General features: G+C 42.3%; 1 protein-coding gene across 8 annotated transcripts in view; it reads left to right on the top strand.

Moving 5' to 3' along the window:
* KDM2A (lysine demethylase 2A) overlaps positions 1–18,924 on the top strand; it is a 151,712-nt gene that overhangs the window by 34,132 nt on the left and 98,656 nt on the right. Inside the window, exons 1-2 of one of the 8 annotated variants that reach the window (XM_038563775.1) lie at positions 1,384–1,551; positions 4,465–4,587. In XM_038563775.1, coding sequence (XP_038419703.1) covers positions 4,546–4,587 — 42 coding nt within the window. In that variant the 5' untranslated portion in view covers positions 1,384–1,551; positions 4,465–4,545. The other 7 variants (XM_038563777.1, XM_038563774.1, XM_038563773.1 and 4 more) reach the window with 7 other exon arrangements.

Raw genomic sequence — 18,924 nt, 5'->3', positions numbered from 1 at the left:
ACAAGCTGCTGCCTTTTTCTGTACCTACAGATAGCCAGTTGCCTCTAGGACCATATCTGGTAAAGCTGGTGTGAAAGACTGCTTTTTTAAAAATATATTTTACTGTAGTCTGAAAGACTTAAAAAGGCTGTAGTTCTGATAAGGTTTTGATGAAGATCTTCACATCAGTGTTCCTGAAAATCTAAGAAGTCTGAACAAAACTAGTATCAGAACAAAGAATATTTCCCAGTGACCGGAATGCAAGAGGGTCAGACCATAATAACAAATCATTTTTTAAAAGTTTTTATTTTAATTCCAGCTTACATACAGTGGAAATGCGTTTCAGGTGTACATAACAGTGATTCTACAGTTCCATACACCACCAGGGGCTCATCACAAGTGCATTAATGAACCTTTTTTGTGGTTGGGAGTGTTGCAGTCCGCTATTGCAGAGAGCTGGACTCCTCTCTGTTCAAGTAATCAGGCAAGCTGTTTAACCTTTCTATACTTAAGTTATCTTTAAAATGAATACAATACTACCAGAAACATTAGCTTGACTCCCAAGGATGCTCTCAAACAAAGCAGAGAAGGACTTTAAAATTCCCCACGTATTCATGTAGAAAAACATCCCATAGTAATAAATAATACCTTGGGTGTCCATAATGCCTTTACCCAAGAGTTCAAACCTTGATGGAAACAGGAGCTGTCGTTATTTCAACTGTCCTTCTCGATCGTCTTCCTAAAAGAGTTGAAGGTTGTGGATAGAAGTTACATGATTCACTCCATGTTCTACCCCCCCCCCCCCCCGGAATTCCCCCATCCCAGAGGTTAAAGAGTAGGAAGGCAGGGGAAAAAGATCTGTGTGACACTTCTCAGTAAGAGTGTAGCGGAGCCAAGCGTCCACCCGGATGCCTAACGCCCAAGCCACGGTCCTTTATGGGATTTATAATTTAAACGGGCCCCAAAGCACGAGATTGGCTGGGGAGATGCCCTGATCGCGGCTGAGCTGCTCGCATGGCATTGCTCAGATACCTCTGGCCCGGCTCCGTCGACGTCCCCAGCCGGGTAGCCCGTCGGGCAGCTGTCGAGCCGCGGGAGCCCGTTCGTGGGCAGGGCCGGCGCGGCTCGGGCGGCCGCTGCCCCGTCGCTGACCCTCGCGCGAAGCTGCGCGCACCGAGAGGAGACATCTTCCCAGCCGGGCCTCCCGCGCCCGCCGCAGCCCGGGGCGGCGGGGGCGGCCCGGGGAGTGGTGGCGACCCGCACACCCCTCCGTGGGGGGCGCCCCGACTCGCCGGGGGCGGGGTCACGTCCCACCCAGGGCGCCGGGGGCACCGGCGCTGCGGAAACCTGAGCGTGGACGAGGAGCGGGGGCTTGCAGGGCCAGCTCCCCGGGGGCCTCGGGCCCGCAGTGGGCGCGCCAGCCGCCGCCGCCCCCGGGCCGTCGCGGAGACCACTCCCGTGCCTGGTACCTGTGGACGCCCTTGTCAAGCGCCCGGAGCTCCCCCGGGGGAGCCAAGCCCAGGACAGACATGCTACTCCCGTTTCCTGCCCCTTCGGAGCGGCGAGGAGTGGGTGAGGCGGGGCCGAGCCGCTACACCGAGGAGCCCCCCGAGTCGTGGGCGAACCGGCCCCGCGGCGGGGGCGCTGGGGCCTGCCTGGGGATGGCGGGCAGGCCGCCCTCGGCCCACCGGCTGGCGGGCAAGGGGAGGGCAGCTCGGGGGAAGGCGCCCCTTCCGTGCGGCCCCTCGCCCTGGGCAGGCCCGAACACGGCGCAGAGGTCGGCCCGGCCCGGCCCAGCAGCCTGACCCCGGGAGACCCCGCTTTGAGGCGGGCAACGGCTGCTCTGGCCCAGGCCACCCGGCCTTCAGGTTGTGTGACCGTGACGCGCCAACTGGGGCAAAGGGCGGTTGAAGGGGAACGGGGCGCTTCTCCTTACTGCTTGGGGGGGTTGTTGTGCTTTGTGGGGGACCGCGGGGGGGTCACCACCCTCCCGGGAGAGGTGGGGGAGGGCCGCCGCGCAGCTGGCCGGCGAGGGGCGGGGTCACGGAGGCGAAATGTGTGTGTGCGAGCGAGGGCGTGTGGGAAGGGAGGGCGCGCGGAGGAGGATCCTAGCCAGCGCGCAGGCGCGAGCGGCGGGTCGGTCCCCAGCCCAGGAAGAAGGCCCTGGGGGGAGCGGGGGCGGTGGGCCGGCGGGAGGGCGGGCAGGCTGACGTGAAGGGGGGCGGGGAGCCGCGTCGGCGTCGCTGGGCGCGGGCGATTCGAGGCCGACGCATCCGCGCGTGCGCGCGCCGCGGAGTGTCCGCGTTAGAGAGGAGTGACGCGTGCGCGTTCACGTGCGCCCGGGAGAGCGGTAAGAAACTAAGGGAGGCTTGAAGGGGGGTGGGGGTGGAGGCGAGCCGGAGGAGGGGTGGGGGGGCGGCGCCTGCGCAGTGCGCCGCGGAGAGCTGTGTGTATGTGAGAGTCTGACGGGTTCAAAATGGCGGCGGCTGCTTCAGCGGCTCCTCCTGTGTGAGGGAAACAACACCCCTCCCCGGCGGCAGCGGCGGCGGCGGCGGCGGCTGCGGCTCGCAGAGCACCTTCCCAGCGGCTGGGCCTGTCGCCGCTCCGTCTATCCTGGGCAGGGGGCGCTCCGGGAGGAGGGGCAACGCCAGGGGGCCCATCCCCCGGAATCCCTTCTCTGCGACTGGGGAGTAGCCGGGGGCTCGTCCTGCAGCGCGGAGCTCGGGCTGAGGGGGAGACGCGAGGGGAGCCCGGGCCCCCAGCCCGGCGCGCCGCGCCGCTCCCGCCCTCTCCGCCCCCCGGGGCCAGGGCCCGCGTTCCGGGGGGCCGGGGCGGCGCGGGGAGCCTCGGGCCGGCCGGTCTCAGCTGATCGGCCGCCGCTCCTGGGCTCCAGAGGCGGCCGGGCGGCTGCTCGCGGAGGGCACGGCGAAGAGGGCGCTCCCCGCGTCCGAGGCTGGCCCGGGGCTCGGACTCGGGCTGCTGACCGCTGGCCCGGGGGAGGCGGGGGCGCCCCGGGGGAGGCGCCGAGGGGTCGCGCTCCCCTCTCCTGACGCCTCCGACTCCCGGTCTCCGAAGCCTGAAGAGGAGGTTTGATTCAGCAACTGTTTCCTCTTTTCCGGGTCGCTGTGACCCTCTCTGGATACTGGGTTGATCCACGGAAAAAAAAAAAAAAAAAAAAACGAAGACGACGTTTGGGATTTAATTTTTCCTCTCAGTTTTTGGAATCTTTTACTTCTCACTTGGACAAGAACTCACGAGCAAAATCCCCGGTGAGATTCCCCCTCCTACCCCCCCCCCCCTGGAAGTTTGGTTCACCGTGTTATCTAAAGTCTTAATGTAAAGTTTCTATTTCTTTTTCCGATGGATGAACCATTGAAGCGCCTTTCCTTGGGGGAGCCCGGCGAGATTTGCTATTTTTCCTCTTCGGCCCTGGCTGCATTCGGTCCCCGGCGGTCCTCGCCCAGGGGGTGCAAACACGGCTTCTTTCCCTCCCGACTTGGGACTAGGGCTTCCTCTAGGAGGGCTCTGCCACGAACTGCTCTTGCAAACTGTGTCATTGGGTCCTCTGGTCTTGTAGCAGTTTTGAAAGGATGCTAATAACGTGGCTGTAATGTAGTTGCAAAAAAGAAAAAAAAAAAAAAAAACACCCTGCATTCCCTATGGAAGCCATTATTCTTGAGAATATTTAGGAAAAAAGGAAAACCTTTCTTGGTATTATGGATCGACTGTCGCGCAAACCAGTCTTAATTTTTAGAAAAGATGTCTTTTACTTATTTCTGTATAGATGGGTTCGTTTAGTTGATTACTTTATCCAAAAAGATCTAATGGAATTTTGTCCCTGATTTGCAACTCTCTTGAATTTGTTCAAGAGTTGTACACATCTTGTTGGGGTGGAGTGTTGGTTTGGGAATGAAAAGATCCAGGGAGTCTAGGAAGGAAAGTGGCGATTGTGTACGGCTTTATTAGAGGGGTATGGGAAATTGTTTTGGAATCTTTCTTTAAATCCAGACTTCTTGTCTTTTTTAAATACAGTCTGCCCCCTTTTTCTTTAGTTTCTAATATCAGTGAGCAAGAATGCGTTTGATTGGGATCCGGATTTGTTTAGTGCCTGCTTCACCTGGTCAGCTCTCTACAGATAAAAATCCTTCCCCTTCCTTTTTTTTTTTTTTTTTGCTACTGCTGCCATCAAGGGTGGGGGGGGGGGGCTTATTGTAATCCTGTGGGGAGAAACAGTGGTGTGGCCCATCCACAAGGAACTGAAACCAACATCATCTCCTTTTGCCTAGGCCTCTGACTGTTGTAATGTGATTAACGTTTGTCATGGCATGGAACCACTTGCCCCAGAGCAGAGGGGTCCCAGACTGATGAAGAGGAAACTGATTTGTCAGAGAGCCTTTAACTTAAATATTTCTTAAATCTTTCTGTGAAAAGAAAGCTTGAGTTTGGGGCTGAGTTCTCATCTCTGCTTGTATCATTATTCTTTAGTGTTGCAACCTGGTTCCTAAGGAGGAAGAGGAAGGCAGCCCTGGAGTGGTTTCTTTACAGTAATTTAAACAAGAGTGAGAGATGGAACCCGAAGAAGAAAGGATTCGTTACAGCCAGAGATTGGTTAGTATTTTATTCTCTTTCTCTCTTTCTCTTTCTCTCTCTCTCTCTCTCTTTTTTTTTTTTTTCAATTTTGAAGCACAGTAACTATTTTGTTTCCATTTGTGAACCTACTGTGATTAAAACTTTTCAGGTGGCTTTTCTGTATACCAGAGGATAGAAAGTGTATTAATATCTCATTTGGTTTTTAGGCCAAGCACTTAGGGCCTTAATGTTTATCCTGTTTGGAAATAGACTTATATGTAGCCTTAATTTCTATAGAAACCATTGTAAATTAAAGGATTTTGTGGATTACAAAATGGCAGGGATTACTAATTTTGCAATACTGACATTGTAATAAATCTGATTAATTTAGATTAGAATGTAAATTTTAGGGGCAAAACTGAGGAAGGATAGTTCTGTGTCATTTTTGTAGATTATGGTGTGTCAGAATTTGTGGCTTTGAGCTGGAGAGTAGAGCTGTGGATTTTTTTAAAAATTTTTAACACAAGTAACACTGATAGGTTTAGAGAGTTGGTGGGGATTGATTGAGAAAAGGTAGACTACTGAAAGTTCTGTATTTTATATGTTGGGAAGGAAGTATGAGATACATCTTGTTGAAAGAAATTTTTACTTAGTAATGATTTGGAGGGAATTTGCTTATATGTGCATATGAATACTTGCTCCTTTAAGCCCTGCTTTCCTCTCTGTTTCCCTATTGAAGTTTAAGAATTTGATTTTTGTTTTCCCTAGTCAAAGATAAGTTTATTAATATTCTCACCATATATTCATTTCAGAAATTTGAATTTGTGTCTGTAGAGTAAGGTATAAGGAAAGCCAAAGAATTGTCTGTATTATTTGAAATTTGGTGGATTGAGAGGAATTTATGATGGTTTTCTTTGGCTTTGTATTTAAGACTGAGTTTGGAGAAAAATGAGTGATTCTGTAATCATTTTCTGATGATCTCTGCTCTTTTTGAGAAAAGGCTACTTTTTGAAAACATGACTGTTAGAAAGGTGTGGAGTGCATTGGCAAGTATATCCAGTAGGCATATGTTCTGGCAAGCCTTATTTCAGAGATTTGCCTCATCTCCCAATGTATGTATTGAGGATATAGTTCTTTGAGAAATAAACTACAGTTCTTTAACTTTAAGAAACTATGTATGTCAGTAGTGAAATTTTGTATGCTTAGGATTTATTTTTGTTTTGACATTTGTTAAATTAAACTTTGGGAACATAGGGCAGCCCAAGTGGCTCAGCAGTTTAGCACTGCCTTTGGCCCCCGGGGTGTGATCCTGGAGACTTGGGATCGAGTCCCATGTCAGGCTGCGTGGAGCCTGCTTCTCCCTCTGCCTGTGTCTCTGCCTCTCTCTCTCTCTCTCTCTCTCTCTCTCTCTCTCGGTGTCTCTCATGAATAAATAAAATCTTAAAAAAAAATATAAAAATAAAAATAAAATAAACTTTGGGAACATAGAAGAAAGAGGATGCTGCAAAATTCTCTTCCCAGGTGGTTATTCCCAGCTATGTGGGGAATCATTTTTATCATGTCAGGCTTGTAGAATTGTTGAGCTGTTACATAGATACCTGAGGGATCTTGGATCTTGGGATCCAGTCTTTCAAAGGAAGAGCCTTTCAGTCAGCTAGAAGTTCACATTTTTTAACAAGGTAGGGAGATAGTGGTAAGGAGATCCAAAGAATCTGTAACTTTTATCCTGGTAAGATTTTTCTTTTTTTGTAAAGTCCTGCCTGTTGCACATATTAATCCTTTGCATATCTAGCATATTTTTTTCTTTTGGTTCATGTGCTGTTTTGGCAGTGTTGTATTAGAAAGTGCATTAGATATTTGGAGGGATCTTTCCGTAACTTAGAATTTTGGGTAATAATTCTGAAATTTAGGGCGAGTGATGTTTGTTTTCCTCTCTAAGATTACATGACAAAATCAAATCTGAAGTGTAAATTTCTTCTATAACATAACTTTTGATATGAGAGCATATTGGCAGCTCATTTGAGTGACAAGTTTGCCTACCAAACTTTTAATGTCTCTGTAGTGAGTCTTCATATTTCATTGATTAAGTTAGATGTCATTTGAGGAATTTTAAGACTACCATAATGGCTAATTTTTATAGTAGTTAACTACTTTTTTTAACACTGTGTTTGTCTTTAAAGTAGGTCAAAGTGTAGAATTTACTTTTGTAGTTATTGGCCATAGAATTTAAAGTTTGAAAAACACAAATGACAGGTTTACTTACTTGGCTTAGTGATTAAAATTTGTGTGGTTTCATGCAATATATATTTGTCAAATTGAATTAATTATGTAGTATATTGATTGTAGCATTACTAAATGTTACTTTCATGTTGTTTTAGGGGACAATACCGAAATGGTCATCTCTCTTTGATATACCTCCAAAATTACCTCCCGAGATAGAACAGTACCAGTATTAAAAGCCTGAGTCCAGACTTATTTTGGAATGAAGTTTTTTGTATTCATGACATTTTACTAATTTTAAGAAAAAAAAAGTTGTATTCTTACTAGTAAGAATACTATTAAAATTGATTAAGTCATTTTAATGCTTCTTACTGACATAGCTATTTCAAGTGCACAGGCTAAATTTGGTAAATTTTGTTATGTTTATATCATCTTTGTGACAAGTCATTTTTTAAAGTCAGAAATAGCTAGTTAAAAAAATTGGCTTGCCTTGTGCTAACCCATTTACTATTACATAGAGAAGAGAATTGTACCTTTGAAGATGGTGTATATATGGAGATTTGGGATGTAAGCTCTGCTTTATGGAATTAGAATGCTTGTTTTGCAGCATGTGAAATGAACAATGTTTGACTATTCTTAAGCAAGACATAGTTTTGTTTTATTTTTTAATGCAAAGGTTCGTAGTTTTATGTATAGGTTCCTAGAACAAAGGCAGATCTCTAAGGCAAGTTGATATACCTAAAAAGGGTATTTACATAAGAGGGATAGAAGCTTCAGTTTCAGTGATGGGTGTTATTTGGTTGTCCTGAGGTAAAGATGATTTATTTCAGTCTTTCTAGTAAATTTAGATGGAGGACCTTATTGAGAAATGTTGACAAATACTAAAGATAGATCTTCTTTTTTTCTTCATTTGATTTCAGGAGTTAGACAATTAGAGTAGTTTTAGATGTTTATTTCTGTCCATTTGTGTTTATTTGTAGGGAATGTTCACAATAGCTTACAGTTTCTTCATCTAAAATGTTAAATCCTGGGATCCCTGGGTGGCGCAGCGGTTTGGCGCCTGCCTTTGGCCCAGGGCGCGATCCTGGAGACCCGGGATCGAATCCCACGTCGGGCTCCCGGTGCATGGAGCCTGCTTCTCCTTCTGCCTATGTCTCTGCCTCTCTCTCTCTCTCTCTCTGTGTGACTATCATAAATAAATAAAAATTAAAAAAAAAAAAAAAAAAAAAAAAATAAAATGTTAAATCCTTAGCAGTTATAATTGATAATCTTTTAGGTTTTTGAAATCATACCAATCCTGAGTAATCCTTATTGCATAGAAATCAAGGACAAAATAACATGTATCTAAATGCTTACATAAACATTTCTATGCTATGTAATACTGTTTTAACCTGGGATTTAAAAAAAATTTTTATTGGAAAAGATGACCTTTGTTATATATTTTAACATGATACGTTATGATATGTCCCTTAACTTGTGTGTATAACATATTGTACATATCATTACATTTAGTATGGAAAAAATTTATTAGCTCCTGCCAAAGGCAATTGTAGAAACAAATGGACAACTAAATCAATGTAAAAGAAAATGAAGACAATATACTTCAGGGTAAAAGAATTTATATAACTTGAGTACTTTTTCTTTTGAATTCACCTAAGTCTAGTAGTGTTCTCTGAAGGAAGAGATGTTGATTTTCTTGAGAATTCAGTTTGCTTGTCAATCTTGATGATGAGATTAAGAGATTTTCTAAAGGATGTTGTTACACTACTGGATGTTCAATATTGTTAATATTCCTTACATATGATTTTCTTTGAAATAGCTAAGTCATTTATCTTTTGTAAGAAACTAGGTGCACTGAAGCCCTAATGATGTTCTTACCATTCTTTGGGGTTACCCTTAAAAATTGTCTTCGCAGATTCAGCAATTACCAGATTATTCCTTTTACAGACAGTCCCACTCTGAATGACCTCACTCTCAATAAGGTCTTTCTGACCAGGAATGGACTAGGCAAAATAAAATCCTATTTTAAGCCATTTTTTCCCCTAGCATGAAAGTGTCATATTGTTAACAACTGGGAAAAAAGTATAAATGGTCTAAATTGTTGAATTTGCTTATTTATAATTATTTCATGAGACTTAACCTTCAATCTGTGATAGTGGAGGAGTTACACTATTCTGAGTGTTGTAGCCTCCTTCCTGATGATGTAGGAAAAACTTGTTGCCCGTTTTTGGGTGATTCAAAATGCAGATAATGAGGGAGCTAATTCTTTATTATGCATAAATCTTTCACAATAAGCTACATTTTGGGGGCCCATAATGAGATCTGTATTTAAGTCCTATCATTCTCTCTTGTTTTATTTTGCTGAGCACTAATTATTATCATACTTGTTTGTTTTGTTTGTATGTATCTCTCCATTGGAGTGTAAGCTCCTTGAGAGTTGGGACTTCGTTTTGTTTATGGTATATGGCTGGATGCTTCAAATAGTGTCTGACACATAGAAAGTGCTCAGTAGCCTCAAAAAAAGAGAAAGTATTCAGTCTACAACACAAAGTGCATGACAAGTATCTGTTGATATTGTTGAAAGCCCTGATAAATACTTTTCTTTGCTACCAGTTTTCTTGAGAGTTAGCAATAAGCCACTGGAATGGAGAAGAGTATGGTATCTAGGGATGAGCAAAATATCTGGGTATTAGGTTTTACAGTATAGACAAAACCAGAAGCTTTAAGCTATGACAAAAAAAAAAAAAAAGGGATCCCTGGGTGGCGCAGCGGTTTGGCGCCTGCCTTTGGCCCAGGGCGCGATCCTGGAGACCCCGGATCGAATCCCACGTCAGGCTCCCGGTGCATGGAGCCTGCTTCTCCCTCTGCCTATGTCTCTGCCTCTCTCTCTCTCTCTATGTGACTATCATAAATAAATAAAATTAAAAAAAAAAAAAAATTTAAAAAAAAAAAAAAAAAAAAAAAAAAAGTATGCTTAGCACACATGCCAGATGAACACATTATCTGGGCCATTAAAACAAATGAAAAAAAGTCTAGTTAACTTCAAAAACTCAGTCTGAATTTTAAGTTCTACTTCTAATCCTGTCCTAAATCTTCTGTTTCAAGATTTTTGGTGCCTTTTAGACAATCTTAAAGTTGTAAAGTTGAAAGTGATGGTGTTTGTGTTATTCTCAAGCCCTAGTTTTGGCCAGTAAGCCAAAGAATTGATGTATTTACTGTATACCATATAGAGAGACATGCCATTATTTTATGTCCTTTAAAATATTTTTCTTGGGGTGCCTGAGTGGCTCCGTTGGTTAAGTGGCTGACTCCTGGTTTCAGCTCTGGGTTGTGACATCAGCATGGAATTGGCTTGCCCCCCCCCCCCCCCCAGTCTGTCCGTCCCCACTCGCTAAAATAAATAAACAAAATCTTAAAAAAAATTTTTTTTCTTCTTGATAAATGGACATTCTTGACTAGGTCTCATTAATTTACTCTGTGTAATTTCATTTTTGAAATGATGCTATGTTGTTGCATTGTGCTTTTGCATCAACAAATGTTAGAATTCAGTAAGTATTTATGTGCCAGGTACTAGGGTAGGTTCTTTAATACACATTACCTTATTTAATGCCCAAAACTGGCCTATAAATTAGATGGTATAATTTTAAACTTTAATTTTTTTTTATTATGGAAACGGAACTTTTAGCCTGTGACTTGCCGGAAATCACAGAGTTGTTAAGGAGTGGAACCAGACCTTTAACCCCGTGTTTCTTGTGTTATTTCATACAGAAAACAAATGATACTCACTCCTGTTGTAGGAATTTGCAGGCTGAGTCCTTTCTCTTTTTTTGAGGCTTTTTTTGCTACTTTTAAAATTTCTTCCCTTATGGATGTCTGCTTAACATCCTAAATGATATAGCTACAAATATCTGACAGCCAGTGTTTCATCATGTTTAGAAAAAGGTGGCACATTCTTTTTGTGAACTTTGAACTTATCACTTGATCTAGTAAAACAGCAGTATTTGTGCAGTTTGTGTATATGTCAAGCTTTTTATTTATGCATGTCACTCATATCATTGTTTTCTGTTTTAAATTTTAGGTTCTTGGGGGTTTTCTCTATCTGTGAGTACTTGGTAAAAACTTAAACCATAAAGATAAAAGGCAGCAGATAGTGACCAAGCGAGTGGTTTTGGCAAATACAGTGGTGAAGGCCTCCTTCAGGTAGGTAGAGAAGAGGAGGGAAGAGGGTGGCCTTGTAGGAGGTAAAGACAGCATAAGTTTTATTATGGAATGGGATGCTTATAAGGCCTATTCTGAGGATGACCGTTAGATTCATAGGACTAAAGTAGAAGATTTATTTTGGGAGGCACTGTTGATAATGTTGGGAACACATTTTAAACAATTATGAAGGTCAGGTATTGAAAATAGCCATTGGAAATTATGGTTTGTTTTTAATCAAATAGTAATTTGATCCAATCGGTGTTTTAGGAGTAATATTTTTACAGCTTCAGGTCAGGCATGTGCTCAAAGAATACTGAAATAAGTTATCTCTTAAGGTAATTAGGTACCTGATCTCTAGGGCAGTGGTTCTTGAAGTGTGGTTCCCTCTCCAGCAGTGTTAGTATTATCTGGGTACCTGGGAACATGTTAGAAATGCACATTTGGGGGACCCTGCCCTGTATTTACTAAATCAGAAACTCTGGAAGTTGGGCCCAGCAATCTGCGTTGCAACAAGCCAGGTGATTTCGATACATGCAGAAGTTTGAGAGCCACTGTTCTGGGGTATAGTTAGTTGAAATGGAAAGGAAGGAAAAGTGCAGGACTGACAGAACTTGGTGACTGATGGATAGCAGCATGTTATGATGGAAAAGAGTGCTCTATTGAGGATCATGAGTGTTGAGTCCAGTATCCACTTTATCACCAGCTGTTTTGAACAAGAGAACTGACCTGTCATGGAAGGAGTTCTACTTAGTGATTTCTGAGGATTTTGGAGGCAAATGAAGAATTAAGGTGGACTTTAGGATTAAGTCTGGATTATCAGAAAGATCAGGAGGGATTTTTGAAAGGGAGTGGAGAGAACATCGGGTGGATGTTTTAAGAAAGTGGAACAGATTCTTAAAGCAGGGGTTCTCAGCAGGGACCCCCTTGGGATATTTGGCAATATATGGAGACATGTTTGATTGTCAGAGTAGGAGAGTACTACTGGTATTCTAGTGAGTAGAGGCTAAGGATGCTACTGAAGGTATCCTAATTAGAATACCAAACAGGTCAACCCCCCAAAGCCAAGAATTATTTATTTATTTATTTTTAAAAAGATTATTTATTTATTTATTTATTCATGAGAGACCGAGACAGGCAGAGACATAGGCAGAGAGAGAAGTAGGTTCCATGCAGGGAGCCCGACATGGGACTCGATCCCAGGACTCCAGGACCATGCCCTGGGCCGAAGGCAGGCAGGCACCAAACCACTGAACCATCCAGGGATCCCCTAGCCGGGAGTTACTGAGTCAAAAATGTCCACTGGGGGAAAAAAAAGTCCACTGTATGAGATTGAAAATCCCTGTTTATTTATTAAAAAAAAAAAAAGATTTTATTTATTCATTCATGAGAGACACAGAGAGAGAGGCAGAGACATGGGCAGAGGAGAAGCAGGCTCCATGCAGGGAGCCTGATGTGGGACTTGATCCTTGGACTCCAGGATCACGCCCTGAGCCAAAGGCATAGACACTTAACCACTGAACTACTCAGCTGTCCCGAAAATCCCTGTTTAAAAAGAAATACCCAGAGGTGCTGAGTGGCTCAGTTGGTTAAGCTTCTGCCTTTGGCTTAGGTCATGATCCCAGGGCCCTGGGATGGAGCCCTGTATCAGGCTCTCTGCTCAGTGGGAAGTCTGCTTCTCCCTCTTACTCTGCTGCTCCCCCTGCTTGTGCTTTCTCTGTGTCAAATAAATGGGTAAAATCTTAAAAGAAGATAGGTAGATAGACTCCGTAGATAGGTTCTGTGTATGTTTCCATCCTGATTTTCTGCTGTTAATCTTAAAGTTTTTTGTTTGTTTTTAATTTTAGAGTTTTAAGTCTAATACAGAACATCTCAAATGTGCTCTCAGATTCCATTTCCCAGGGCTTTGCCCAAAGTAAGCATAAAGGGTTTTTTGTTGCTGTCAAATTTTCACAAAACTAAATGGTTATGGAAAATCCTCAACCCAAGTGCAGATTTATTACTCCTTTTAACTTATCCTAAGGTCAACTTACTTGGATAACCAAAGTAAGTATTCACTGTATTGAGATCAATAATTAAGTTAGAACAAGAAACTTCCTTTTGATACTCTCTCTCACAGATAGAAAAATGAGATAAAAGTTGTGGTATTGATGTGAGCAAATATTGGAATATAATGAATTGCCCTGTAGCTCGATACCCTATGATCATGTTTTTAAAATATTTTTATTTATTTATTTGAGAGAGAGAGAGAGAGAGAGAGCTCACAGAGGGAGAGAGAGAAGCAGACTCACCACTAAACAGGAGCCCAGAACACTGAGATCATGCATAACCTGACCTGAAGGCAGACACTTAACCTACTGAGCCACCCAGGTACCCCTGTCCTATGATCATTCTCTCTCTTTTTTTTTTTTTTTTTTTAAGGTTTTATTTATTAATGAGAGACTTAGGGAGAGAGGCAGAGGCATAGGCAGAAGCAGGCTCCTTTCAGGGAGCCTGATGTGGGGACTCAATCCCAGGACGCTGGGAACACGACCTGAGCCAAAGGCAGATGCTCAACCACTGAGCCACCCAGGTGCCCCTCCTATGATTATTCTTAAAAGAGCGCTTCATGAGCTGGTTGTGGCCCTCTGTGAATTTAATGTAGCCTCAACTTTAATCCATCTCTTTATATCCTTGGATCACAGAAGTTAGGAACTCTGTCCTCTCAGGGCAGTAATCTAGCTAACACACTCTTGCTTCTGACAGTGACCTCAAGAGAATGTAGATTCATAAATATAGTGATGATTTATAGTACTTTTATAGTTTCCAGTGTACTTCTCTGTTGATTATATCTTCTGATCATCATAATTCCGGAGGGTTACCAGAACTTGAGGATGGTGCTACAACTCCAGATGTGGCATCCACATATCTTAATCTGTCTGAAAGATGCCCTTGGAGTCATGTGGTGAATTAACAAAAAAATGGTGAGCCTTTTTGGGTGAATAAGATAAAAAAAAAGTCACCCTGTATATATATATATATGTGTGTGTGTGTGTGTGTGTGTATTAAGATTTTATTTACTTATTCATGAGAGAGACAGAGAGAGGCAAAGGCACAGGCAGAGGGAGAAGCAGGCTCCATGCAGGGAGCTGACATGGGATCCCGGGTCTCCAGGATCCCACCCTGGGCTGAAGGCGGCACTAAACCTCTGAGCCACCAGGGCTGCCCAACACACACTGTATATTTGAAACAAGGTAGGAAAAAGCCTACTCTGATGGATAATAGCAAACATTAACTGAATGTATACCATGTGCCTCGTACTTGCACTTTATACATATTGACTAACCTCAGCAACCCTTTGACATAGGTCCTATGATTCCCATTTTCTAGTTTGGAAACTGAGGCATAGTGCAATTAAGTAACTTGTCTGAGGTTATCCAGTTAAGAAGAGTCAGAATTCAAAGCAGGCAGTCTGGCTCCCAAGGCTTCTAAGCTATATTGCCTCTTTTTCAACTTTGTTGGAGGACAGTTTGTATATGTTTTACTGATGAACTTTGGTGTTCCCCAGGTAATCTTTTCTCATTCAGGAGATTCATTCGCATAAATGTTTGTTCAGTGCTTACACTGTGGCAGCTACTTTGCTTGGGCCTTACTTTTTCAGAATTTCCAAATACTGTGGTTTCAAGTAGTGCTGAAAGAAATTAAGAGGGCGATGATATACAATTGACCCTTGAATAAGCAGGGGCTAGGGGCCTTGACCTTCTCTGCACAGTTGAAAATCCACATGTAACTTTTGACTCCCCACAACCTTAAGTACTAATAGCCTATTTTGACTAGAAGCATTCCATAACACTACAAAGTCAACAAACATATATTTTGTATATTATATAAATTATATATTCTTATAATGAAGTAAATTAGAGAAAAAATGTTGAGAAAACCATAAGGAAAAGAAAATACATTTATAGTACTGTATTTATTGAAAAATATCTGCATGTAAGATAGCCCATGCAATTCAAATCGATGTTGTTCAAGAGTCATCTCTACTTAGGTTGAGGATCACTCTTTGAGATTGGATGGTCACTAAAGGCTCCCTAAGAAGATGGCATTTTGTGACTGAGACCTGAGTGATGAGGAGTCATTCTTGTAAAGTTTGAATGCTTAGGGGACCAGATCTAGGTCAGCAGAGCTCTAGGTAGAGGGACCAGCAAATGCAAAGCCCTGTGGTATGAATGAGAAAATATTATAAGTACTTAATTTAGTGTCAGACACCATGCAAAGATCTTGGGATACAGTAATGAGCAAGGCAGGCATGGTCCCTCTGTTGTGAACCTTCCAGTTTGGTGGGGAAGTTAGTAATTAAATAGTTCTTTTAGTAATGTCAATTATAGTTACGCAAAGGACTACAAAAGTAAATATAGGCTGCAGTGAGAATATATGATAGAGTGACCTAATCTAAACTTCAGGAGTGGGGAGGAGGCATCAGAGAACATTTTCTCTGAGAAAGTTTTTAAAACTAAGACCTAAAGAATGAGTAAGAGATAACGAGGCAAAAAGGAAATGATTAGCATATGTGGTTGGAAGGAATCTGACCTATTGGAAGAATCTACCAACCACCAAAAAGGCTAGTGAAACTGCTGAGAAATAAGTACAGGAGAGAGTTAAAATCTTGACAAGGTAGTCAGGAGTCAGGTCAAGTAGGGCTTTATTCTGAAGACAGTGGGAAGGCACATGTTTAGCAGAGGAGTAATATGCGTGGACTAATAAGAGCTGCAGTATAAAGAAAGGATCAGGGAGGGAGAGAGAATGGATTTGGTGATGCCAATTAGGAGGCTATCGCAGTGGTTTAGGTAAGATACAAAGGAAATATGGTTGAGAATACAGATAGTGGTATTAGGGAGGGTTTGAAAAGTATTTAGAAAACAGAATCACAGGATTGGTTCCTTGGATGTGTGGGAGGGTGACTTTAAGGGGGTTCATGTAAGCATGACTCTCAAGGTTTTCTCATGTGAATGACTTGTGATGTCCTTTTATTGAGATAGGGCACACTGAGGAAAAGCAGGTCTGGAGATTGAGGGGATGAGCATAAAGCTCACTTTTGAGCAGGTTTGGTCAGATTGGATGTGAGGTATCTCTAGAACTGTTGAATAGGTAACGGGCTATGGTTCTGGGCCACAGGAATGGCTTTTTGGCATACACCTGTGTCTTGTTGGCATACATGTGCATAAATAAAGTTGGGTAGACATACAGTAGCTTACAAAGGGAGTGAAGGAGGGCCAGGGGGTATGAGGAAAATCAGGAGAGTAGTGGTATCTTAGAAGCCAGAGGATTGTGATGCTTACTGTTTATCAAGCACTGTGTTAAGTGTTAATACATTTTTACTCATTTAATGCTTGTAACTATGAAGTAGGTGCTTTTATTATCTCAGTTTTATAGATCAGGAAAGCTCCATAAGATGGAGCTATATAATTTGTCCAAGACCATCAGATAACAACTGGAGAGGTTATTGGGTTTTTTTGTTTGTTTGTTTGGTTGGTTATTTTATTTTATTTTATTTTTTTGGTTATTGGTTTTTGAGCCCAGGTTTGTCCAGTTCCAGGTGGTATTCTTAAACATTTCATACTGATGGTGTTAAAAAAAGAGGAAGGGTATAGTCAGCTGATACGGATGCTACCCAGAGGCTGAGTATATTGAAGATGGAGATTTTCATTGGATTTGGCAACATAGAGGTGATTTTAAACTGGAGTTTCGGTGGCAATTTGGAGCAGAAGACATTCTTCAAAATAAATGTGAGGTTAAATAGAGACAGTGAATGAAGAGAAGTGTAGAGAAGTTTGGCTGTGAAGAGAGAAGGGGAGCAGGTCATAGTTACAAGTTAAAGTGCTGGATCCAGAGAAGGTTCTCTCATGTTTTTGTTATATTTTAAGATGGAAGAGACCACTGTATTTTTTTGTTAATGGTGCTATCATCTATTATTCTTTCCTATGTTATTCTTCATATTTAACCAGTAGCTATTATCTGATGGATTTCTCATATTCATCTTTATGTAGTTTACACTGCCACTCCAACAGTTTGGACTCTTAGTCTAGACTATTGTAGTCACCTCTTCCTTGGATTTTTTTTGGGGGGAGGGTGGGTATCTTTACCATTGTTTCTTAATGTTGTGTTTCTCAGGTTCTTTTTTTTTTTTTTTAAGATTTTATTTATTCATGAGAGATAGATATACACACAGACACACACACACACACACACACACACGAGGCAGAGAGAGAAGCAGGCTCCACGCACGGACCCGATGCGAGACTTGATCCTGGGACCTGGACCCCAGGATCATGCCCTGGGCCGAAGGCAGGCGCTAAACCACTGAGCCACCGAGGGATCCCCATGTTTCTCAGGTTCTGATCATGTTCTTATCCTCTGTAAATTCTGTAAAGTCAATGGTGTGGAATGGACACTGGACTTTGGTTCATGGTACCTGGCTTTGAATTTCAGTTTATTAAGCTTAACTTTGATGAACTTAATTTTTTTTGACACTTTAAAAAATTTTATTACCTTAACTTTACCCCTAACATGGGGCTCGAACTTAAAACCTGGAGATCAGGAGTCCTGTATGTTTTATTGACTGAGCCAGCCAGGTCTTCTATGAACTTTAATTTTTCATGTGTGGATTAGTGAAAATAAAACTTAATTTTTGGAAATTGTTTATAAGTGCTTGGTTAAATTGAAGGGTTTTGCCATTGTAGGCACAAACTTCTTAGCCTGATATTCAGGCCCCAATTGACTACTACAATCTTATTAGGTACTCTTAATTCATGTATGTTCCAGCCAAACCAAGCTACCTTCTTGTTTTTTTCCACACACTTGTGTTGTCTCCTTGTCCCTACCATAGTTCTCATCTTCTAAACCCTATTTGCAATATTTTTTCCGTAGTCCTGTGTATTGAAGGAAACTTCTTTCCTAAATCCTCATAATTTTTCTTCCTTACCTCTTACGGTGTCTAACTGGATACAGATAGAAAGTTTAATTATGTCTATATTATATGCTCCATGAGGACAAGGCAGGACTTCCCTGGCACACACATAGCATAATATTGTTTACGTCATTGAGACTCACATTGCTGGTTGGTTAACTTTTCATGAAGACAAAGTATAATAAAATTAATCTACTATATTCTGAGGTTGAGTGCTGACAGTTATTAGAAGAATGTCTAGAATAGAACCAAAGAGAAGGGAAGCCAAGGAACAAAAATTTGCCATATGTTGTTCTGGTCATTAGAGGAAGGAGAAACAAGCTACTTATTTCTTGAGACCATCTAGTTACCCTGGCTTTTTTTTTTTTTTTTAATATTTTATTTATTTATTTATTTATTTATTTATTTATTTATTTATTTATTTATGAGAGAAGCAGAGACATAGGCAGAGGGAGAAGCAGCCTCCCCACAGGGATCCCACTGTGGGACTTGATCCCAGGACCCTGGGATCACAACCTGAGCCAAAGGCAGATGCTCAGCCACTGAGCCACCCAAGTGTCTGTGTCTCTTATACTATGTTCACTGGGCTACTTTCATAATTAGTTTGGTTCCCCTGTTGATATTGGGAAATGGGTTTCCTGGATAATAGGCATGAGTATTTGTTGCTGCTAGGCATTGTGAGGAAGTTAATTGAAAGTCCTTTTGCCAGGTTGAGTAGTAGCCTACCAAGATTCCTCCTTTGAACCTTCAGGAGACAAAATGTCCACTTAACAGAATAGTGTCTACAAACACTCTATGTGCAAAGGTTTGAACATGGTATATAGAATGGTAAGGTACCATTTTCCAGACCCTTTTCTTAGGGAAGCATTTTCTTGACCGGATCTTCCAGTTATAAATTCTCTGTAGTATAAAATATTTCTTATGCATAACACCTGTCAAAATTGCAACTCTATATTTACTTGAATTGTTTGATTGTCTGTTTCCCTTTCAGATTGTAAGTATCATTATAG

This window comes from Canis lupus, chromosome 18 (assembly GCF_011100685.1).
Source record: "Canis lupus familiaris isolate Mischka breed German Shepherd chromosome 18, alternate assembly UU_Cfam_GSD_1.0, whole genome shotgun sequence".
NCBI lineage: Eukaryota > Metazoa > Chordata > Mammalia > Carnivora > Canidae > Canis > Canis lupus.
Note: the sequence above shows the minus strand (reverse complement) of the source record. Positions and strands in the feature narration are given on the sequence as shown.